Below are 24,642 nucleotides of genomic sequence, written 5' to 3'. Positions count from 1 at the left end.
ATCAGGTTGTCCAACGGGGAGCTCACAGTCTTAATAATAATAATAATGATGGCATTTATTAAGTGCTTACTATGTGCAAAGCACTGTTCTAAGCACTGGGGGGATACAAGGTGATCAGGTTGTCCAACGGGGAGCTCACAGTCTTAATAATAATAATAATAATAATAATGGCATTTACTAAGCGCTTTCTATGTGCAAAGCACTGTTCTAAGCACTGGGGGGATACAAGGTGATCAGGTTTTCCAACGGGGAGCTCACAGTCATAATAATAATAACAAGAATAATAATAATAATAATAATGGCATTTACTAAGCGCTTTCTATGTGCAAAGCACTGTTCTAAGCACTGGGGGGATACAAGGTGATCAGGTTTTCCAACGGGGAGCTCACAGTCATAATAATAATAATAATAATAATAATAATAATAATAATAATGGCATTTATTAAGCACTTACTATGTGCAAAGCACTGTTCTAAGCACTGGGGGGATACAAGGTGATCAGGTTGTCCAACGGGGAGCTCACAGTCTTAATAATAATAATAATAATAATAATGGCATTTATTAAGCGCTTACTATGTTAAAAGCACTGTTCTAAGCACTGGGGGGGATACAAGGTGATCAGGTTGTCCAACGGGGAGCTCACAGTCTTAATAATAATAATAATAATAATAATGGCATTTATTAAGCGCTTACTATGTGCGAAGCACTGTTCTAAGCACTGGGGGGATACAAGGTGATCAGGTTGTCCAACGGGGAGCTCACAGTCTTAATAATAATAATAATAATGGCATTTATTAAGCGCTTACTATGTGCAAAGCACTGTTCTAAGCACTGGGGGGATACATGGTGATCAGGTTGTCTAACGGGGAGCTCACAGTCTTAATAATAATAATAATAATAATAATAATAATGGCATTTATTAAGCGCTTACTATGTGCAAAGCACTGTTCTAAGCACTGGGAGGGGGATACAAGGTGATCAGGTTGTCCAACGGGGAGCTCACAGTCTTAATAATAATAATAATAATAATAATAATGGCATTTATTAAGCGCTTACTATATGCAAGGCACTGTTCTAAGCACTGGGGAGGATACAAGGTGATCAGGTTCTCAATCTTCATCCCCATGTCAGAACCAGAATGTCAGAACCTTCCCTGAGGTCTAACCTTGCTCCCTCCCGCTGCAGCCTCAGTATTACTGTGAGCCCCCCCGTGGGACAACCTGATCACCGTGTAATCTCCCCAGTGCTTAGAACAGTGCTTGGCACACAGTAAGCGCTTAATAAATGCCATCATTATCATTATTAAAATGGGGGTGAAGACTGGGAGCCCCCCGTGGGGCAACCTGATCACCTTGTAACCTCCCCAGCGCTTAGAACAGTGCTTTGCACATAGTAAGTGCTCAATAAATGCCATTATTATTATTATTATTATTATTATTATTATTATCCCCCACCCTTCCCCGGCACGCTGGCCTCAGTAATAATGTACTTCCCAAGCGCTTAGTACAGTGCTCTGCACACAGTAAGCGCTCAATAAATATGATTGAATGAATTGAGCGCTTACTGTGTGCAGAGCACTGTACTAAGCGCTTGGGAAGTACAAGTTGGCAATTGAATGAATGAATAACAAAAAATTAATATTATGATTATTCAGCGGATCTCCATCTCCCCCTGGGAGAATCCTCGCCCCCCGGCCTGGCTCAGTGGAAAGAGCCCGGGCTTGGGAGTCAGAGGTCATGGGTTCGAATCCCGGCTCCGCCACTTGTCTGCTGGGTGACCTTGGGCAAATCACTTCACTTCTCTGGACCTCAGTTCCCTCATCTGGAAAATGGGGATGAAGACTGGGATCCCCACGTGGGACAACCTGATTACCTTGTATGTACCCCAGTGCTTAGAACAGTGCTTGGCACATAGTAAGCGCTTAACAAATACCATCTTTATTATTATTATTATTATTCAGTGACCTCATCTGTAAAATGGGGATGAAGACTGTGAGCCCCACGTGGTACAACCTGATTACCTTGTATCTACCCCAGTGCTTAGAACAGTGCTTGGCACATAGTAAGCGCTTAACAAATACCATTATTATTATTATTATTATTATTATTATCATTATTATTATTATTATTATTCAGTGACCTCATCTGTACAATGGGGATGAAGACTGTGAGCCCCACGTGGGACAATCTGATTACCTTGTATCTACCCCAGTGCTTAGAACAGTGCTTGGCACATAGTAAGCGCTTAACAAATACCATCGTTTTATTATTATTATTATTATTATTATTATTATTAGGGGACCTCATCTGTAAAATGGGGATGAAGACTGTGAGCCCCACGTGGGACAACCTGATTACCTTGTATCTACCCCAGTGCTTAGAACAGTGCTTGGCACATAGTAAGCGCTTAACGAATACCATTATTATTATTATTATTATTATTCAGGGACCTCATCTGTAGAATGGGGATGAAGACTGTGAGCCCCACGTGGGACAACCTGATTACCTTGTATCTACCCCAGTGCTTAGAACAGTGCTTGGCACCTAGTAAGTGCTTAACAAATACCATCATTATTATTATTATTATTATTCAGGGACCTCATCTGTAAAATGGGGATGAAGACTGTGAGCCCCACGTAGGACAATCTGATTACCTTGTATCTACCTCAGTGCTTAGAACAGTGCTTGGCACCTAGTAAGCGCTTAACAAATACCATTGTTATTATTATTATTAATTATTATTATTATTATTATTATTCACTGACCTCATCTGTAAAATGGGGATGATGACTGTGAGCCCCACGTAGGACAATCTGATAACCTTGTATCTCCCCCAGTGCTTAGGGCAGTGCTTGGCACATAGTAAGCGCTTAACAAATACCATCATTATTATTATTATTATTATTATTATTCAGTGACCTCATCTATAAAACGGGGATGAAGACTGTGAGCCCAACGCAAGACAGCCTGATGACCTTGTACCTACCCCAGTGCTTAGAACAGTGCTTGGCACATAGTAAGCGCTTAACAAATACTACCATTATTATTATTATTATTATTACTATTATTCTCTTCTCTGGACTAGTCACCCATCGATCTTTTCTCCCACTCACCCCCTGCCGGGTCTGTCCTTCAGGCCTTCCCTCCTCCCAAGCCCCCTCCCCACTTTTATTTTTTGGATATTTATAATAATAATAATAATAATAACGGCATTTATTAAGCGCTTACTCTGTGCAAAGCACTTTTCTAAGCGCTGGGGGATCAGGTTGTTCCACGGGGGGCTCCCAGTCTTCCTCCCCATTTTCCAGATGAGGTCACTGAGGCCCAGAGAAGTGAAGCGACTCGCCCAAAGCCACCCAGCTGACAAGCGGCGGAGCCGGGATTTGAACCCGTGACCTCTGACTCCCAAGCCCGGGCTCTCTCCACTGAGCCACGCTGCTTCTCTGCTGAGGCACTGTACTAAACGCTGGGGTGGATACAAGCTAATCAGGTTGGACACGGCCCGAGTCCCACCTGGGGGGGGGGGGTCACAGTCTTAATCCCCATTTTCCAGAGGAGGTAACTGAGGCCCAGAGAAGCAAAGTGACTCGCCCCGGGTCGCACAGCAGAGGCCCGCGGTGAGAACCCGCGTCCGCCTGATTCGCGGGCCTGGGCTCTACCCACTGGGCCACCCGTCGCCACTTTCATTCAGTCGTATTTATTGAGCGCTTACTGTGTGCAGAGCACTGTACTAAGCGCTTGGGAAGTCCAAGTTGGCAACATCTAGAGGCGGTCACTACAGTCTAAAAGCACACACTTCTCACCTGTCTGGGGGTTTCCTGCTCCAGCCCAGGAATGGTGGGAAGCGGGATCTCCGGCCTACCGTCCGTCGTCTTCCCCGTCGTCCTTTCCGTCGTCCTTTCCGTCGTCCTTTCCGGGGACGCCGTCACCGCCACCGTCCGCCATTCCTGGTCCGGGAATAATAATAATAATGGCATTTATTAAGCGCTTACTATGTGCAAAGCACCGTTCTAAGCGCTGGGGAGGTGTCAAGGTGACCAGATTGTCCCACAGGTGGGTCACAGTCTTCATCCCCATTTTCCAGATGAGGTCACTGAGGCCCAGAGAAGTAGAGAAGCAGCGTGGCTCAGCGGAAAGAGCCCGGGCTTTGGAGTCGGAGGGCATGGGTTCGAATCCCGGCTCCGCCACCTGATGATGATGATGGCATTTGTTAAGCGCTTACTATGTGCAGAGCACTGTTCTAAGCGCTGGGGGTGGATACAAGGCGATCAAGTTGTCCCACATGGGGCTCACAGTCTTCATCCCCATTTTCCAGACGAGGTAACTGAGGCTCAGAGAAGTGAAGTGACTTGCCCAAGGTCACACAGCAGACATGTGGCGGAGCCGGGATTCAAACCCATGACCTCTGACTCCAAAGCCCGGGCTCTTCTCCACTGAGCCACGCTGCTCCTCCACTGAGCCACGTGTCTGCTGTGTGACCTTGGGCAAGTCACTTCACTTCTCGGAGCCTCAGTGACCTCATCTGTAAAACGGGGATGATGACTGTGAGCCCCACGCGGGACAACCTGATCGCCTTGTATGCTCCCCAGCGCTTAGAACAGTGCTTTCAACATAGTAAGCGCTTAACAAATGCCACCATTATTATTAAAGTGACTTGCCCAAAGTCACCCAGCTGACAAATGGGGGAGCCGGGATTTGAACCCGTGACCCCTGACTCCAAAGCCCGGGCTCTTTCCACTGAGCCACGCTGCTTCTCTAACACTGGGTCAGATACCCCCGCCGGCCCCCCGGGACGCGGGGAGACCCCCTTCTCCCCGCCGACGGAGAGAGAGGAAAGAGCCGGGCATCCCGCGCCCGCCCCGTGATCTTTTTATTCATTCAGTCGGATTTATTGAGCGCCTACTGTGTGCAGAGAGCACTGGACTAAGCGCTTGGGAAGGACAAGTTGGCAACACAGTTTTTTTTGGCCGCCCCGGTTTTCGAGCCGCCTCCTGGTTTCTTTTGGGCCTAGGCACTCACCCGGGCATCTTCTTCCATGAACAGGGAGTAGTCGAGCGTGAAATTGAGTATGGAAGATTCGTTGTCTGCGGGGGCAGAGAGAGGAGGCCGGATTAGGGGGACTCTTCTGGAGGAGAGGGAACGGGGGGCTCCGGGAGCTGGGGGACCCCATCTTGGGGTTGGGGTTCTTCCTCAAAAAGAGGTTCAGGAGAGCGAGCGAGAGCGAGAAAATCTGTTCCCCGCTCACAGGCTGATTTCTATTACTCTATTTATTTATTTATTTATTTGTTTATTTTACTTGTACCCTTCTATCCGATTTATTTTATTTTGTTGGTATGTTTGGTTCTGTTCTCTGTCTCCCCCTTTTAGACTGGGAGCCCGCTGTTGGGTAGGGACTGTCTCTATGTGTTGCCAATTTGTACTTCCCAAGCGCTTAGTACAGTGCTCTGCACATAGTAAGCGCTCAATAAATACGATTGATTGATTGATTGATTTCTCTCATCATCAATCATCATCATCATCATCATCATCAATCGTATTGAGCGCTTACTATGTGCAGAGCACTGGACCAAGCGCTTGGGAAGTACAAATTGGCAACATATAGAGACAGTCCCTATCAATCGATCGTATTTATTGAGCGCTTACTATGTGCAGAGCACTGGACTAAGCGCTTGGGAAGTACAAATTGGCAACATCTAGAGACAGTCCCTACCCGACAGTGGGCTCACAGTCTAAAAGGGGGAGACGGAGAACAAAACCAAACAGACTAACAAAATAAAATAAATAGAATAGATATGTACAAGTAAAATAGATAGAGTAATAAATATGTACAAACATATATCCAGGTGCTGTGGGGAAGGGAAGGAGGTAAGATGGGGGGATGGAGAGGGGGACGAGGGGGAGAGGAAGGAAGGGGCTCAGTCTGGGAAGGCCTCCTGGAGGAGGGGAGCTCTCAGTAGGGCCTCTCCCTCACTCGCAGCCTGATTTCTCTCATTCATTCATTCAGTCGTATTTATTGAGTGCTTACTGCGTGCAGAGCACTGGACTAAGCGCTTGGGAAGTCCAAGTGGGCAACATCTAGAGACGGTCCCTACCCAATGGCGGGCTCACAGTCTAGAAGGGGGAGACGGAAAACAAAACAAAACATATTAACAAAATAAAATAAATAGAATAGATATGTACAAATAAAATAGAGAATAAATCCGTACAAATATATATCAATCAATCAATCAATAGTATTCATTGAGCGCTTACTGTGTGCAGAGCACTGTACTAAGCACTTGGGAAGTCCAAGTTGGCAACATCTAGAGACGGTCCCTACCCAACGGCGGGCTCACAGTCTAGAAGGGGGAGACAGAGAACAAAACACAACATATTAACAAAATAAAATTAATAGAATAAATAGGTCCAAATAAAATAGAGTAATAAATACGTACAAACATATATACAGGTACATATTCATTCATTCATTCATTCAATCAATCGTATTTATTAAGCGCTTACTGTGTGCAGAGCACTGTACTAAGCGCTTGGGAAGTCCAAGTTGGCAACATCTAGAGATGGTCCCTACCCAACGGCGGGCTCACAGTATAGAAGGGGGAGACAGAGAACAAAACACAACATATTAACAAAATAAAATAAATAGAATAAATAGGTCCAAATAAAATAGAGTAATAAATATGTACAAACATATATACAGGTACATATTCATTCATTCAATCAATCATATTTATTGAGCGCTTACTGTGTGCAGAGCACTGTAATAATCGCTTGGGAAGTCCAAGTTGGCAACAGATAGAGACGGTCCCTACCCAACGGCGGGCTCACAGGCTAGAAGGGGGAGACAGAGAACAAAACACAACATATTAGCAAAATAAAATAAATAGAATAAATATGTCCAAATAAAATAGAGTAACAAATCCGTACAAACATATATCAATCAATCAATCAATCGTATTTATTGAGTGCTTACTGTGTGCAGAGCACTGTACTAAGCGCTTGGGAAGTCCAAGTTAGCAACCTCTAGAGCCGGTCCCTACCCAACATTGGGCTCACAGTCTAGAAGGGGGAGACAGACAACAAAAGACAACATATTAACAAAATAAAATAAATAGAATAAATATGTACAAAGAAAATACATAAATAAATAGAGAAATAAATCCTTACAAACATATATACATCTATACAGGTGCTGTGGGGAGGGGAAGGAGGTAAGGTGGGGGGGATGGGGAGAGGAAGGAGGAAGGAGGGAAAACAGGGAAATCTGTTCCCTGCTCACAGCCTGATTTCTCTCCCTTAATCACAGCCTGATTCTCTCCCCTCGTCCCCCTCTCCATCCTCCCATCTTACCTCCTTCCCTTCCCCACAGCACCTGTATATGTGTATATATGTTTGCACATATTTATTACTCTATTTATTTTACTTGTACATATCTATTCTATTTATTTTATTTTGTTAGTATGTTTGGTTTTGTTCTCTGTCTCCCCCTTTTAGACTGTGAGCTCACTATTGGGTAGGGACTGTCTCTATATGTTGCCAACTTGTACTTCCCAAGCGCTTAGTCCAGTGCTCTGCACACAGTAAGCGCTCAATAAATACGATTGATGATGATGATGATGATGATTTTCTCTTCCTCGACACACAGCCTAATTTCATTCCCTGACCCATAGCCTGGTACAGTGCTCTGCACACAGTAAGCGCTCAATAAATACGATTGAATGAATAGCCTGGTCCCCCTCCCTCGACTACAGTCCCATCTCTCTTCCTGGATCACTGCCTGATTTCTTTCCCACCCCCACAGCCTGATTTTCCCAACTTGAATTCCAGCCCGCTTTCCCTTCCTCCCCCGGCAATCCGGCTTCTCTTCCTCAGGCCACAGTTCACTCCTTCATTCATTCAATCGCATTTATTGAGCGCTTACTGTGTGCAGAGCACTGGACTAAGCGCTTGGGAAGTCCAAGTTGGCAACATATAGTACAAGCATACTATATGGGAAGCAGCGTGGCTCAGTGGAAAGAGCCCGGGCTCTGGAGTCAGAGGTCATGGGTTCAAATCCAGGCTCCGCCACTTAATGAGGGCATTTATTAAGCTCTTACTATGTGCAAAGCCATCAATCAATCAATCGTATTTATTGAGCGCTTACTGTGTGCAGAGCACTGTACTAAGCGCTTGGGAAGTACAAGTTGGCAACATATAGAGACAGTCCCTACCCAACAGTGGGCTCAAAGCACTGTTCTAAACGCTGGGAAGGTTACAAGGTGATGAGATTGTCCTGGGGGGGTTCACAGTCTTCATCCCCATTTTCCAGATGAGGGAACTGAGGCCCAGAGAAGTGAAGTGACTTGCCCAAAGTCACCCTGCTGACAGGTGGCGGAGCCGGGATTTGAACCCATGACTCCTGACTCCAAAGCCCGGGCTCTTTCCACTGAGCCACGCTGCTTCTCGCCACTTGTCAGCTGGGTGACTTTGGGCAAGTCACTTCACTTCTCTGGGCCTCAGTTCCCTCATCTGTAAGATGGGGATGAAGACTGGGAGCCACCCGTGGGACAACCTCATCACCTTGTAAGCTCCCCAGTGCTTAGAACAGTGCTTTGCACATAGTAAGCGCTTAATAAATGCCATTATTATTTATTATTATTATTATTATTATTATTATTATTATTATTATTATTATTATCATTACAAGTTGACAACATGTGATTTCAGTCCCAGACCTAGAGTCTGGACACTCACCCTCATCTACAGCCCACTTTCTCTTCCTTTATCACTTCCTGATTTCTCTCCCTCCCCCACAGCCCGATTTCTCTCCCTTAATCACAGCCTAAGTTCCCTCCCTCCGCCCGCAGCCTGATTTCAGTGCCCAGCTACGTATATATGTACATATCTGTAATTCTACTTATTATTATTCCCTGTTTACTTGTTTTGATGTGCACATATCTATAACTCTCTTTATTGATATTGAGACTATGGATGCCTGTTTACTTGTTTTGATGTCTGTCTCTCCCCTTCTAGACTGTGAGCCCGTTTGTGGGCAGGAATTGTCTCTCTTTGTGGATGAATTGTACTTTCCAAGCGCTTAGTACAGTGCTCTGCACACAGGAAGCGCTCAATAAATACGATTGAATGAATGAATGAATCCTGTCCTCTCTCCTCCATCGACAGTCCGATCTCCCTTCCTCCATCACCGCCTGATTTCTCTCCCTCCCCCACAGCCTGCTTTCTTTTCCTTTTCCTTTTCTTCTCTTTCTTTCTTTTCTTATGAGAAGCAGCGTGGCTCAGTGGAAAGAGCCCGGGCTTTGGAGTCAGGAGTCATGGGTTCAAATCCCGACTCCGCCACCTGTCAGCTGGGTGACTTTGGGCAAGTCACTTCACTTCTCTGGGCCTCAGTTCCTTCATCTGCAAAGTGGGGATTCAATACTTGTCCTCCCTCCTATTTAGACTGTGAGCCCCAGTTGGGACCTGATTTATCTGCGTCAATAAATAACATCATTATTATTATTATTACAGTGTGCTGCCCGCAGTAAGCGCCCAATAAATAGGATCAATTGATTGATTGGTTGGTGGAGTTCCCCCCTTCCCCTTCCCATAGCCCCGCCTTGCTCTCTTTGATCTACCCCCCCGCCACGCAACACATGTATATTTGTACGTATTTATAATTATAATTCTATTTATTCCCTCATCCGTCAAACGGGGATGAAGACTGTGAGCCCCCCGTGGGACCACCTGATCACCTTGGATCCCCCCAGTGCTTATCATCATCATCAATCGTATTTATTGAGTGCTTACTATGTGCAGAGCACTGTACTAAGCGCTTGGGAAGTCCAAATTGGCAACATCTAGAGACAGTCCCTACCCAACAGTGGGCTCACAGTCTAAAAGGGGGAGACAGAGAACAAAACCAAACATACTAACAAAATAAAATAAAGAGAATAGATATGTACAAGTAAAATAAATAGAGTAATGAATATGTACAAACATATATACATATATACAGGTGCTGTGGGGAAGGGAAGGAGGTGCTTAGAACAGTGCTTGGCACATAGTAAGTGCTTAATAAATACCGTTATTATTTCATTCATTCATTCATTCAATCGTATTTATAGATATAGAGCAACATATAGAGCCGGTCCCTACCCAACAGCGGGCTCACAGTCTAGAAGGGGGAGACAGACGACCAAACAAAACACATTAACAAAATAGAATAAATATGTACAAGTAAAATACAGGAGAAGCAGCATGGCTCAGTGGAAAGAGCCCGGGCTTTGGAGTCAGAGGTCATGGGTTCAAATCCAAATAATAATATTATTATTATTTTCCACAGCCTGATTTCAGTGCCTGGCCCACACAGCCTGGTCTCTCTCCAGCAAAAATTGGATCTCTCCTCCTCGATGGCTGCCTGATTTCTCTCCCTCCCCGACAGCCTGGTTTCTTTTCCTCAAGCAACCGCCTGATTTCAGTGCCAGGCCTACAGCCTTGTCTCTTTCTCTCTGGCTCCCAGCACAGTCCCCATTAGGGTGACTTCTCTGTGACCCCCCAAAGCTGTGGGCTAGCGGGTGGGCTAGGGGGCTAGTCCAACCAGAGGCCCTTCCCACCCTACTCACCGTAGTCCGGGGTGACGGTATAAGAATTATAGTCGTAATACTCGTCCCCTTCAGCCTGCGCGAACATAGCCGCCTCGTCGTCCCACTCGGAGTCCTGGTGCAGATCCGCGTATCCTGGAGGAGAAACTCACCAAGGTCAGTGAAATGCTCATCTGCCCTCCCCTCCCTCCATCCATCCATTCAGCGTACTTATTCATCATCACCATCATCATCAATCGTATTTATTGAGCGCTTACTGTGTGCAGAGCACTGGACTAAGCGCTTGGGAAGTACAAATCGGCAACATCTAGAGGCAGTCCCTACCCGACAGCGGGCTCACAGTCTAAAAGGGGGAGACAAAACCAAACATACTAACAAAATAAAATAGAATAGATATGTACAAGTAAAATAAATAAATAAATAGAGTCTTTTAGACTGTGAGCCCACTGTTGGATAGGGACTGTCTCTATATGTTGCCAATTTGTACTTCCCAAGTGCTTAGTACAGTGCTCTGCACATAGTAAGCGCTCAATAAATACGATTGATGATGAAATAGAGTAATAAATATGTATTTATTGAGCTCTGTGTGCAGAGCACTGTACTAAGCGCTTGGGAAGTACAGAGACAATCCCTGCCCACAACGGGCTCACAGTCTAGAAGGGGGGAGACAGACGTCGAAACAGGTAAATGGGCGTCAGTAGCATCATTATAAATAGAATTATAGATAATAATAATAATGGCATTTAATAAGCACTTACTATGTGCAAAGCACTGTTCTAAGCGCTGGGGAGATTACAAGGTGATCAGGGTGTCCCACGGGGGGCTCACAGTCTTCATCCCCATTTTACAGATGAGGGAACTGAGGTACAGAGAAGTGAAGTGACTTGCCCAAAGCCACACAGCTGACAATTGGCAGAGCCGGGATTTGAACCCACGACCTCTGACTCCAAAGCCCGGGCTCTTTCCACTGAGCCATGCTGCTACTTGTCCGCTGTGTGACCTTGGGCAAGTCACTTCACTTCTCTGTGCCTTAGTTATCTCATCTGTAAAATGGGGATGAAGACTGGGAGCCCCACAGGGGACAGGGACTGTGTCCAACCCAAGTTGCTTGTATCCACCCCAGTGCCTGGCACATAATTATTATTATCACTTATCGGCTGTGTGACTTTGGGCAAGTCACTTAACTACTCTGGGGCCTCAGTTACCCCATCTGTAAAATGGGGATGGAGACTGGTGAGCCCCACGTGGGACAACCTCATTGCCTCACATCTCCCCCAGCACTTAGAAGAGTGCTGGGTACATAGTAAGTGCTTAACAAGTACCATCATTATTATTAATCAATCAATCAATCGTATTTATTGAGCGCTTACTGTGTGCAGAGCACTGTACTAAGCGCTTGGGAAGTCCAAGTTGGCAACATCTAGAGACGGCCCCTACCCAACCGTGGGCTCACAGTCTAGAAGGGGGAGACAGAGAACAAAACCAAACATATTAACAAAATAAAATAAATAGAATAGATATGTACAAGTAAAATAAATAGAGTAATAAATAAGTACAAACATATATACATATATATAGGTGCTGTGGGGAAGGGAAGGAGGTAAAGTCGGGGGGGATGGAGAGGATGGAGAGATTAATATTTTAGACTGTGAGCCCACTGTTGGGTAGGGACTGTCTCTATCTGTTGCCAACTTGTACTTCCCAAGCGCTTAGTACAGTGCTCTGCACACAGTAAGCGCTCAATAAATACGATTGATTGATTGATTAATACATTATTAATATTATTATTATTATTTTCCCTCATCTGTAAAATGGGGATGAAGACCGTGAGCCCCACGTGGGACAACCTGATTACCTTGTATCTCCCTCAGTGCTTAGAACAGTGCTTGGCACATAGTAAGTGCTTAACAAGTACCGTCATCACTATTATTATGTAGTGGGGCCGGGATTAGAACCCACAACCTTCTGATTCCCAGGCCGGGGCTCTGTCCACTACACCACGCCGCTTCTCAAGCGCTTATCACATAATAATAATGGCATTTATTGGGGTAAATATCAGCCGCCCAAAGGTCACAGAGCCAATGAAGCAGCGTGGCTCATTGGAAAGAGCTCGGGCTTTGGAGTCAGAGGTCGTGGGTTCAAATCCTGGCTCCGCCACTTGTCAGCTGTGTGACTTTGGGTAAGTCACTTCACTTCTCTGGGCCCCAGTTCCCTCATCTGGAAAATGGGGATTAAGTCTGTGAGCCCCACGTGGGACAACTTGATTACCTTGTATCTACCCCAGCGCTTAGAACAGTGCTTTGTACATAGTAAGCGCTTAATAAATGCCATTATTATTATTATTTATTAAGCGCTTACTATGTGCAAAGCATTGTTCTAATGGCTGGGGAGGTTACAAGGTGAACATACCCCAGTTGTTGTTATTTCCTTTTCTCCCACTCCCCTCGGCATCGCCCTTCCACTTGGATTTTCTTCCTTTCTTCCCCTCTTCCCTCAGCCCCACACCACTTACGTCCCCCTCCATCATTTATTTATTTCTATTCTCGGCCTCCTCCCCCTCCAGACCGTAAACCCGTGGTGGGCAGGGACTGTGTCTACCAACTCTCTTATATCGTCCTCTCCCAAGCGCTTAGTACAGTGCTCTCCCCACAGTAAGTGCTCAAGAAGCAGCGTGGCTCAGCGGAAAGAGCACTGCCTTTGGAGTTGGAAGGTCCTGGGTTCAAATCCCGGCTCCGCTACTTGTCAGCTGGGTGACTTTGGGCACTTCACTTCCCTGGGCCTCAGTTACCACGTCTGTAAAATGGGGATGAAGACTGGGAGCCCCCCAACCTGATCACCTTGTAACCTCCCCAGCGCTTAGAACAGTGCTTGGCACATAGTAAGCGCTTCATAAATGCCATTATTGCTTCTAGACTACGAACCCGCTGTTGGGTAGGGACCGTCTCTATATGTTGCCAACTTGCACTTCCCAAGCGCTTAGTCCAGTGCTCTGCACACAGTAAGTGCTCAATAAATACGATTGAAGGAATGAATCAATTAATACCATTGATTGATTCTCGTCCCCCTCTCCATCCCCCCATCTTACCTCCTTCCCTTCCCCACAGCACCTGTATACCATCAATCGTATTTATTGAGCGCTTACTGTGTGCAGAGCACTGTACTACGCGCTTGATGTATACGTCACTGTATATATGTTTGTACATATTTATTACTCTATTTATTTATTTTACTTGTACATATCTATTCCATTTATTTTATTTTGTTAGTATGTTTGGTTTTGTTCTCTGTCTCCCCCTGTTAGACTGTGAGCCCACTGTTGGGTAGGGACTGTCTCTACATGTTGCCAACTTGTACTTCCCAAGCGCTTAGTCCAGTGCTCTGCACACAGTAAGCGCTCAATAAATACAATTGATTGATCGATTGATGGATGGATGGATCATTATTGTAGGATATCAGCCTAGAGGAGGTCTACTACAGTGTGGCCTAGCAGACGGAACCCGGGCTTGAGAGTTGGAGGAACCAGGCTGCGCCCTCCATCTGCTGTGTGGCTTTGGACACGTCCCTTCTCCGTGCCTCAGTTGCCTCATCCGTCAAACGGGGATGAAGACCGTGAGCCCCGCGTGGGATTGGGACAGTCCAACCCGATTATCTTGTCTCTACCCCAGTGCTGAGCACGGCTCCCGGCACGTGGTAACGCTTCGCAAATACCCCGGGAATTATGATTATTACGATGACTTCTCTGCTTCCCTCCGCCCCCTCCTCCCGCCCGGGCCTTGGCTCGTTTTCCTCAGAGTTCCCGGGAGCTGCAGGAAGTGGCCGTGGGAATCTGGCCAGAGCATCAGGGAGAGGTGGGAGAGCAGCGGGAGAGAGAGCAAGGGGGTTGGGGTGAGGGAAGAAGGAGAGGAGGAGGGGAAGAAGGGGAGGAAAGAGCGCAGCGGGCCTTTGTGGCTACATTCATTCATTCATTCATTCAATGGTATTTATTGAGCGCTTACTATGTGCAGAACACTGGACTAAGCGCCTGGGAAGAACAAGTTGGCAACATCTAGAGACGGCCCCTACCCAACAGTGGGCTCACAGGCTACAGCTCGGGCCTTTATTAAACGCTTACTGGGTGCGGAGCTCTGTACTAGGCGCTTAGGAGAGGACAATAAGGGGGAGGTGGAGGGCATCTTCCCTGCCCACAAGGAGCTTACGGTCTAGAAGGGGAGGCAGATATTAAATTACGGATCGGTTCTTCCGGGCTGCGGGAGCGACACCGACTGCTTCAAGGGCACAGATTAATAATAATAATAATAATGGCATTTATTAAGCGCTTACTATGTGCAAAGCACTGTTCTAAGCGCTGGGGGATACAAGGTGATCAGGTTGTCCCACACGGGGCTCACAGTCTTAATCCCATTTTACAGATGAGGTAACTGAGGCACAGAGAAGTTAAGTGGCTTGCCCAAGGCCCCACAGCTGACAAGTGGCGGAGCCGGGATTCGAACCCATGACCTCTGACTCCAAAGCCCGTGCTCTTTCCACTGAGCCACGACAGATCTAAGGCAGTGGGTCAATCGTATTGAGTGCTTACTGTGTGCAGAGCACTGTACTAAGCGTTTGGGAGAGGACAGTATAACAAGAAGCAGACGCGTTCCCTGCCCACAGCAAGCGGACGGTTTAGAGGAAGCAGTGTGGCGCAGTGGAAAGAGCCCAGGCTTTGGAGTCAGAGGCCATGGGTTCAAATCCTGGCTCTACCACTTGTCAGCCGGGTGACTTTGGGCATGTCACTTGGCTTCTCTGTGCCTCAGTGACCTCATCCGGAAAATGGGGATTAAGTCTGTGAGCCCCCCGTGGGACAACTTGATTACCTTGTATCTACCCCCAGTGCTTAGAACAGTGCTTTGCACATAGTCAGCGCTTAATAAATGCTATCATTATTATTATTACTAGACTGTGAGCCCACCGTTGGGTAGGGACCGTCTCTATATGTTGCCAACTTGTACTTCCCAAGCGCTTAGTCCAGTGCTCTGCACACAGTAATCGCTCAATAAATACGATTGATTGATTGATTGATTGATTGGGATTCAGAAAGATGTGGGCTCATCATCCCGGCTCCACCACAAGTCAGCTGGGTGACCTTGGGCCAGTCAATTCACTTCTCTGGGCCTCAGTTCCCTCATCTGTCAAATGGGGATGCAGACCCGGAGCCCCACATTCATTCATTCATTCATTCATTCATTCATTCAATCGTATTTATTGAGTGCTTACTGTGTGCAGAGCACTGTACTAAGCGCCTGGGAAGTCCAAGTTGGCAACATCTAGAGACGGCCCCTACCCAACACAGGCTACAGCTCGGGCCTGGGATTCAGAAGGACGTGGGTTCCATGCCGGCTCCACCACAAGTCTCCTGGGTGACCTTGGGCCAGTCAATTCACTTCTCTGGGCCTCAGTTCCTCATCTGTCAAATGGGGATTCAGAGCGGAAGCCCCACATGGGATGGGGACAGTTTCCAACCTACCCCAGCGCTCGGCACACAGTAAGTGCTTAACCAGTACCATTCATTCATTCAATCGTATTTATTGAGCCCTTACTGTGTGCAGAGCACTGGACTAAGCGCTTGGGAAGTACAAGTTGGCAACATATAGAGACAGTCAATCAATCAATCGTATTTATTGAGCACTTACTGTGTGCAGAGCACTGGACTAAGCGCTCGGGAAGTACAAGTTGGCAACATATAGAGACAGTCAATCAATCAATCAATCAGTCGTATTTATTGAGCGCTTACTGTGTGCAGAGCACTGGACTAAGCGCTTGGGAAGTACAAGTTGGCAACATACAGAGACAGTCAATCAATCAATCAATCAATCAATCGTATTTATTGAGCGCTTACTGTGTGCAGAGCACTGGACTAAGCGCTTGGGGAGTACAAGTTGGCAACATATAGAGACAGTCAATCAATCAATCAATCAATCAGTCGTATTTATTGAGCGCTTACTGTGTGCAGAGCACTGGACTAAGCACTTGGGAAGTACAAGTTGGCAACATATAGTCAATCAATCAATCAATCGTATTTATTGAGCGCTTACTGTGTGCAGAGCACTGGACTAAGGGCTTGGGAAGTACAAGTTGGCAACATATAGAGAGTCAATCAATCAATCAATCGTATTTATTGAGCGCTTACTGTGTGCAGAGCACTGGACTAAGCGCTTGGGAAGTACAAGTCGGCAACATATAGAGACGGTCCCTACCCCACAGTGGGCTCACAGTCTATTGTTATTACTCATAGTATGATTAAACAGGAGAAGGTGGAGAGGAACCCCCGTCCCCCAGTTTCTTACCAAGTCACCTCTCTGGAAATTCCCGTCCCTTACAACTCCCCAAAGTTTCCTGTTTCCTTCTGACTCAACCGCAGGCAGAAGCCGAGGGCGAAACGGCCCTGACGGGAAGGGGGATGGATAGAGATGGAGAGGCAGGGACTAAACAGAGACCTAGAGTCAGGACAGGATAAAGGGGGTCTCTGCTCCCCCCAGGGACAATAACTGTGGTATTCATTAAGAATAATAATAATAACAATAATAATAATAATAATGTTGGCATTTGTTAAGCGCTTACTATGTGCAAAGCACTGTTCTAATCAATCAATCAATCAATCAATCAATCAATCGTATTTATTGAGCGCTTACTGTGTGCAGAGCACTGGACTAAGCGCTTGGGAAGCCCAAGCTGGCAACATCTAGAGACAGTCCCTACCCAACAGCGGGCTCACGGTCTAAATGGGGGAGACAGAGAACAAAACCAAACATACTAACAAAATAAAATCAATAGGATATGTACAAGTAAAATCAATCAATCAATAAATAGAGTAATAAATCTGTACAAACATATATACATATATACAGGTGCTGTGGGGAAGGGAAGGAGGTAAGATGGGGGGGATACAAAGTGATCAGGTTGTCCCACGTGGGGCTCACTGTCTTAATCCCCATTTTACAGAGGAGGGAACTGAGGCTCAGAGAAGTTAAGTGACTTGCCCAAGGTCACACAGTAGCCATGTGGCGGAGCCGGGATTCGAACCCATGACCTCTGACTCCAAAGTCTGTGCTCTGCGTCAAGCACTGTCCTAAGCACTGGGGAAGGTATGAAATCATCAGACCTCCTCCAGGAGGCCTTCCCAGACTGAGCCCCTTCCTTCCTCTCCCCCTCGTCCCCCTCTCCATCCCCCCATCTTACCTCCTTCCCGTCCCCACAGCACCTGTATAGATGTATATATGTTTGTACATATTTATTACTCTTTATTTATTTTACTTGTACATATCTATTCTATTTATTTCATTTTGTTAGTATGTTTGGTTTTGTTCTCTGTCCCCCCCTTCTAGACTGTGAGCCCGCTGTTGGGTAGGGACTGTCTCTATATGCTGCCAACATCTACTTCCCCAGCGCTTAGTCCAGTGCTCTGCACACAGTAAGTGCTCAATAAATACGATCGATTGATAGATTGATTGATCAGGTCAGATGCTGACTCTGTCCCACACAGAGCTCACAGTCTAAATAGAGAAGCAGCATGGCTCAGTGGGAAGAGCCCGGGTTTGGGAGGGAGGGGTCTCCTTCCTCCACAGCCTGATTTCTCTCCCTTAATTAATCAATCAATCAATCAATCAATCAATCAATCGTATTTATTGAGCGCTTACTGTGTGCAGAGCACTGGACTAAGCGCTTGGGAAGTCCAAGTTGGCAACATCTAGAGACAGTCCCTACCCAACAGCGGGCTTACAGTCTAGAAGGGGGAGACAGACAACAAAACCAAACATACTAACAAAATAAAATAAATAGAATGGATATGTACAAGTAAAATAAATAGAGTAATAAATATGTACAAACATATATACATATATACAGGTGCTGTGGGGAAGGGAAGGAGGTAATCACAGCTTGATTTCTCTCCCTCAGCCCACAGCCTGCTTTCTGTCCCTCAGCCCGCAGCCTGATTTCAGTGCCCGGCCCACAGCCCGATTTCTCTCCCTTAATCACAGCTTGATTTCTCTCCCTCAGCCCGCAGCCTGATTTCAGTGCCCGGCCCACAGCCCGATTTCTCTCCCTTAATCACAGCTTGATTTCTCTCCCTCAGCCCGCAGCCTGATTTCAGTGCCCGGCCCACAGCCTGATTTCCCTCCCTCAGCCTGATTTCAGTGCCTGGCCCACAGCCTGATTTCTCTCCCTTAATCACAGCTCGATTTCTCTCCCTCAGCCCGCAGCCTGATTTCAGTGCCCATCCCACAGCCCGATTTCTCTCCCTTAATCACAGCCTGACTTCTCTCCCTCAGCCCACAGCCTGATTTCAGTGCCTGGCCCACAGCCTGATTTCTCTCCCTCAGCCCGCAGCCCGATTTCAGCGCCTGGCCCACATCCTGTCCTCTCTCCTCCATCAACAGTCCGATCTCCCTTCCTCGATCACGGCTTTATTTCTCTCCCTCCCCCACAGCCTGATTTCTCTCCCTTAATCACAGCCTGCTTTCTTTTCCTTTTCTTCTCTTTCTTTTCTTATGAGAAGGAGCGTGGCTCAGTGGAAAGAGGACGGGCTTTGGAGTCAGAGGTCTTGGGTTCTAATCCAGGCCCCGCCGTGTGACTTTGGGCCGGCCACTTAACTTCTCTGGGCCTCGGTTACCTCATCTGTCAAATGGGGATGAAGCCCGTGAGCCCCCTGTGGGACAACCTGATTACCCTGTATCCCCCCGGTGCTTAGAACAGTGCTTGGCACGTAATAAGCGCTTAGTCAATCAATCAATCAATCAATCGTATTTATTGAGCGCTTACTGTGTGCAGAGCACTGTACTAAGCAATGGGGAAGGACAAGTTGGCAACATATAGAGACAGTCCCTACCCAACAGTGGGCTCACAGTCTTGATAATAAATAATAAACAAATAATAAATGCCATCATTATTATTATCAAATAGGAAGGACTGAATCCCCATTTGACAGCTGAGATCCCTGAGGCCCAGAGGCCTGAAGTGACTTGCCCAAGGTTGATGGGCTTTGGAGTCCGAGGTCATGGGTTCAAATCCCGGCCCTGCCAACTGTCAGCTGGGTGACTTTGGGCAAGTCACTTCACTGCTCATATGTATATATGTTTGTACATATTTATTACTCTATTTATTTTACTTGTACATATCTATTCTATTTATTTTATTTTGTTAGTATGTTTGGTTTTGTTCTCTGTCTCCCTCTTTTAGGCCGTGAGCCCACTGTTGGGTAGGGACCGTCCCTAGATGTTGCCAATTTGTACTTCCCAAGCGCTTAGTACAGTGCTCTGCACATAGTAAGCGCTCAATAAATACGATTGATGATGATGATGACGAGGGTATTTGTTAAGCGCTTACTGTGTGCCCGGCACTGTTCTCAGCGCCGGGGTAGATACGAGATAATCAGGTGGTCCCCCGTGGGGCTCACAGTCTTCATCCCCATTTGACAGATGAGGGAACTGAGGCAAGCCGGGGTGAGAACCCCGGTCCTCCGCCGCCCAGCTCCGGGCTCCCTAAACTATATACGCCGCTCCCCCAACCTCGCATCCTGCGTTGGACCAAACTACTGTCCAGATGGCAGCCCCCGCCTCTCTATTTCCCCCTCCACCGCTCAAAGGCCTGGGAGGAAACTGAGGAAACTTTGCAGTTCCCACCTGGACAGCTGGGAACAAAAGGGGGAAAAGCGTGGGGAGGCGAGGGAGGGGGGACAGTTTGAATTGTCTATTCTATTCCTATTCCCCCAGCCCGCCTCCCCCCCCTTCTAAATAATAATAATAATAATGATGATGGGATTTGTTAAAGCGCTTACTATATGCAAAGCACTGTTCTAAGCGCTGGGGAGGTTACCAGGTGATCAGGTTGTCCCACGGGAGGCTTATTTTATTTTGTTAATATGTTTTGTTTTGTCGTCTGTCTCCCCCTGCTAGACTGTGAGCCTACTGTTGGGACCGTCCCTATATGTTGCCAACTTGGACTTCCCAAGCGCTTAGTCCAGTGCTCTGCACACCGTAAGCGCTCAATAAATACGACTGAAGGAATGAATGAAGGAATGAATGAATGAATGAACCCTCACCCTTGCCGGCCGGCCCACACCCTCGAACTCTGACCCCAGAAGCTGCTTGTTTTGTCGTCTGTCTCCCCCTTCTAGCCTGTGAGCCTGCTGTTGAGTAGGGACCGTCTCTAGATGTTGCCGACTTGGACTTCCCAAGCGCTTAGTCCAGTGCTCTGCACACAGTAAGCGCTCAATAAATACGATTGAATGAATGAATGAATCCCCATTTTCCAGATGAGGTCACTGAGGCCCAGAGAAGTGAAGTGACTTGCCCAAAGTCACCCAGCTGGCAGTGGGCAGAGCTGGGATTTGAACCCATGACCTCTGACTCCACTGAGCCACGCTGCCCCTCCTCCCCTCAAGGCCCCAGCCCCCTACCACTGAGGAAACCCCTGCCCAAGGATTCTCCTGGAAGGAGAGAAGCAGTGTGGCTCAGTGGAAAGAGCCCGGGCTTTGGAGTCAGAGGTCATGGGTTTGAATTCCTGCTCTGCCAATTGTCAGCTGTGGGACTTCGGGCAAGTCACTTAACTTCTCTGTGCCTCAGTTCCCTCATCTGTAAAATGGGGATTAAGACTGTGAGCCCCCCGTGGGACAACCTGATCACCTTGTAACCTCCCCAGCGCTTAGAACAGCGCTTTGCATATAGTAAGCGCTTAATACATGCCATTATTATTATAAGGAGAATGGGGCATGACTTCCCCATAACGCCCCAAGTTCTGGGGACTCCTGCCCGCCGCCCATCCCACGAAGTCTAACCTCGCTCCCTCCCGCTGTAGACTCCTCTCTGACTTTGCTCCTCATCGGGGGCGCAGACAACATATCCTGTCCCCTTGAGTTCCACCCCACCCATCACCCTCTCCCCATCCCCTGGGCACCCAAGAACCCTCCTCTCTGACTTTGCCCCTCATCGGGGGCGCAGACAACATATCCCGTCCCCTTGAGTTCCACCCCACCCATCATCCTCTCCCCATCCCCTGGGCACCCAAGAACCCTCCTCTCTGACTTTGCCCCTCATCGGGGGCACAGACAACATATACTGTCCCCTTGAGTTCCACTGCACCCATCACCCTCTCCCCGTCCCCTGGGCACCCAAGAACTCTCCTCCCTGACTTTTCCCCTCATCGGGGGCACAGACAACATATACTGTCCCCTTGAGTTCCACCCCACCCATCACCCTCTCCCCACCCCCTGGGCACCCAAGAACCCTCCTCTCTGACTTTGCCCCTCATCAGGGGTGCAGACAACATATACTGTCCCCTTGAGTTCCACTGCACCCATCACCCTCTCCCCATCCCCTGGGCACCCAAGAACCCTCCTCTCTGACTTTGCCCCTCATCGGGGGCACAGACAACATATCCTGTCCCCTTGAGTTCCACCCCACCCATTATCCTCTCCCCATCCCCTGGGCACCCAAAAACTCTCCTCTCTGACTTTGCCCCTCATCAGGGGTGCAGACAACATATCCCGTCCCCTTGAGTTCCACCCCACCCATCATCCTCTCCCCATCCCCTGGGCACCCAAAAACTCTCCTCTCTGACTTTTCCCCTCATCAGGGGCGCAGACAACATATCCCGTCCCCTTGAGTTCCACCCCACCCATCACCCTCTCCCCATCCCCTGGGCACCCAAGAACCCAGGCCTGGGCCCCGGTAGAGGGGCTGGGGTGGGAGCGGGGAAGCCCCTTACCTAAGAGGAGGTGGGCGGTGAAGACAGCGGCCGTGAGGAGGGGGAGGTCCATGCTGGCCCTTCGGCCGGCCACGGGCGGGAAAGGAGTTGACTCTGAGATGTCTTACCCTGGAAGACAGGAAATTACACGGTCCCCACGGCCCCCCTCCCTGAGAGCGGCCAAGGAGAGCCTGAGGAGGGGAGGGGGCTGGGCCGCTGAAAGGGAAGCCGTCTCCTCTGGACTGTTTGGGCGCCTCCTCCCTCCTGCCCACCATCTCCCAGGGCTGGGCCCCAGAAAGGGAAGCCTTCTCCTCTGGACTGTTTGGTCGCCTCCTCCCTCCTGCCCACCATCATCTCCCAGGGCTGGGCCCCTTCCAGGGACATCTGGGCTAACGCACAGAGCAGTGCTAAGCGCTTAGTACAGTGCTCTGCACAGAGTAAGCACTCAATAAATATGACTGATTGATTGATTGAGACCGACAGGCCAAGGGGAAAGAGGTTAAATTCCCGGGATCCATCTGTGGCATTTATCGAGCCCTTACTCTGTGCGGATAATAATAATAACGATGGCATTTATTCAATCAATCAATCGTATTTATTGAGCGCTTACTGTGTGCAGAGCGCTGGACTAAGCGCTTGGGAAGTCCAAGTTGGCAACATATAGAGACAGTCATCATCAATCAATCGTATTTATTGAGCGCTCACTGTGTGCAGAGCACTGGACTAAGCGCTTGGGAAGTCCAAGTTGGCAACATCTAGAGACGGTCCCTACCCAACAGTGGGTTCACAGTCTAAAAGGGGGAGACAGAGAACAAAACCAAACATACTAACGAAATAAAATAAATAGAATAGATGGGTACAAGTAAAATAAATAAAAAGAGTGATAAATATGTACAAACATATATACATATATAGAGGTGCTGTGGGGAAGGGAAGGGGGTAAGATGGGGGGAATGGAAGCGCCTACTATGTGCAAAGCACCGTTCTAAGCGCTGGAGAGGTTACAGGGTGATCAGGTTGTCCCACGGGGGGCTCACGACCGTCATCCCCATTTTCCAGATGAGGTCACTGAGGCCCAGAGAAGTGAAGTGACTCGCCCAAAGTCACCCAGCTGACAATTGGCGGAGCCGGGATTTGAAGCCATGAACTCTGACTCCAAAGCCCGGGCCCTCTCCACTGAGCCACACTGCTTCTTCTGGATCACCAGGCTAAGCGCTTGGGAGCGTCCAATACAACAATAAATAGACGCTTTGGCCGCCCACAGCGAGCTGACCGTTGAGAGGGGGGCGGAGGACAATAAGAGAAAGAAAGAAATGACGGATGTGGGCATGAGTGAGATGAGGCAGAGGCTCGAGGGATTATCAAACAGAAAGTCCTTGCTATCTATTTTAAAACGCTCGATCCCCCTTAGAGAAGCGGCGTGACTCAGTGGAAAGAGCCCGGGCTTGGGAGTCAGAGGTCGTGGGTTCAAATCCCACTCTGCCAATTGCCAGCTGGGTGACTTTGGGCAAGTCACTTCGCTTCTCTGGGCCTCAGTGACCTCATCCACAGAAAGTCCTTGCCATCTATTTTAAAACGCTCAATCCCCTCGCCCCCCTCCTGCCTTAGAGAAGCAGCGTAGCTCAGTGGAAAGAGCCCGGGCTTGGGAGTCAGAGGCCATGGGTTCAAATCCCGCTCTGCCAATTGTCAGCTGGGTGACTTTGGGCAAGTCACTTCGCTTCTCTGGGCCTCAGTGACCTCATCCACAGAAAGTCCTTGCCATCTATTTTAAAACGCTCAATGCCCTCGCCCCCCTCCTGCCTTAGAGAAGCAGCGTAGCTCAGTGGAAAGAGCCCGGGCTTTGGAGTCAGAGGTCGTGGGTTCGAATCCCAGCTCCGCCACATGTCTGCTGTGTGACCTTGGGCAAGTCACTTAACTTCTCTGAGCCTCAGTTACCTCATCTGTAAAATGGGGATTGACTGTGAGCCCCACGTGGGACAACCTGATCACCTTGTATCCCCCCCAGCGCTTAGAACAGTGCTTTGCATATAGTAAACGCTTAACAAATGCCATCACATATATATCTGTAAAATGGGGATGAAGACTGTGAACCCCACGTGGGACACCCTGATCACCTTGTAACCTCCACAGCGCTTAGAACAGTGCTTTGCACATAGTAAGTGCTTAATAAATGCCATCATTATTATTCTCCGGCCCTCAGGTACCTCATCTGTACATTGGGGATGAAGACTGTGAGCCCCCCGTGGGACAACCTGATCACCTTGTAACCTCCCCGGCGCTTAGAACAGTCCCTTGCACATAGTAAGCGATTAATAAATGCCATCATCACCAAAATTATTATTATTATT

General features: G+C 47.9%; 1 protein-coding gene across 1 annotated transcript in view; it reads right to left on the bottom strand.

Moving 5' to 3' along the window:
* The window catches only part of CIART (circadian associated repressor of transcription), a 48,925-nt gene extending 26,532 nt beyond the window's left edge, over positions 1–22,393 (bottom strand). Inside the window, exons 1-4 of the mRNA XM_038768422.1 lie at positions 22,316–22,393; positions 10,598–10,711; positions 5,019–5,083; positions 3,803–3,946 (exon numbers count right to left, since the gene is read on the bottom strand). Coding sequence (XP_038624350.1) covers positions 3,803–3,946; positions 5,019–5,083; positions 10,598–10,711; positions 22,316–22,367 — 375 coding nt within the window. The 5' untranslated portion in view covers positions 22,368–22,393. The remainder of the gene's footprint in view (positions 1–3,802; positions 3,947–5,018; positions 5,084–10,597; positions 10,712–22,315) is intronic.
* Positions 22,394–24,642: the final 2,249 nt, after the last annotated feature.

The sequence above is a fragment of the Tachyglossus aculeatus genome, chromosome Y4 (genome assembly GCF_015852505.1).
Source record: "Tachyglossus aculeatus isolate mTacAcu1 chromosome Y4, mTacAcu1.pri, whole genome shotgun sequence".
In the NCBI taxonomy this organism is placed as follows: domain Eukaryota; kingdom Metazoa; phylum Chordata; class Mammalia; order Monotremata; family Tachyglossidae; genus Tachyglossus; species Tachyglossus aculeatus.
This window is presented reverse-complemented; position numbering and strand designations above follow the sequence as displayed.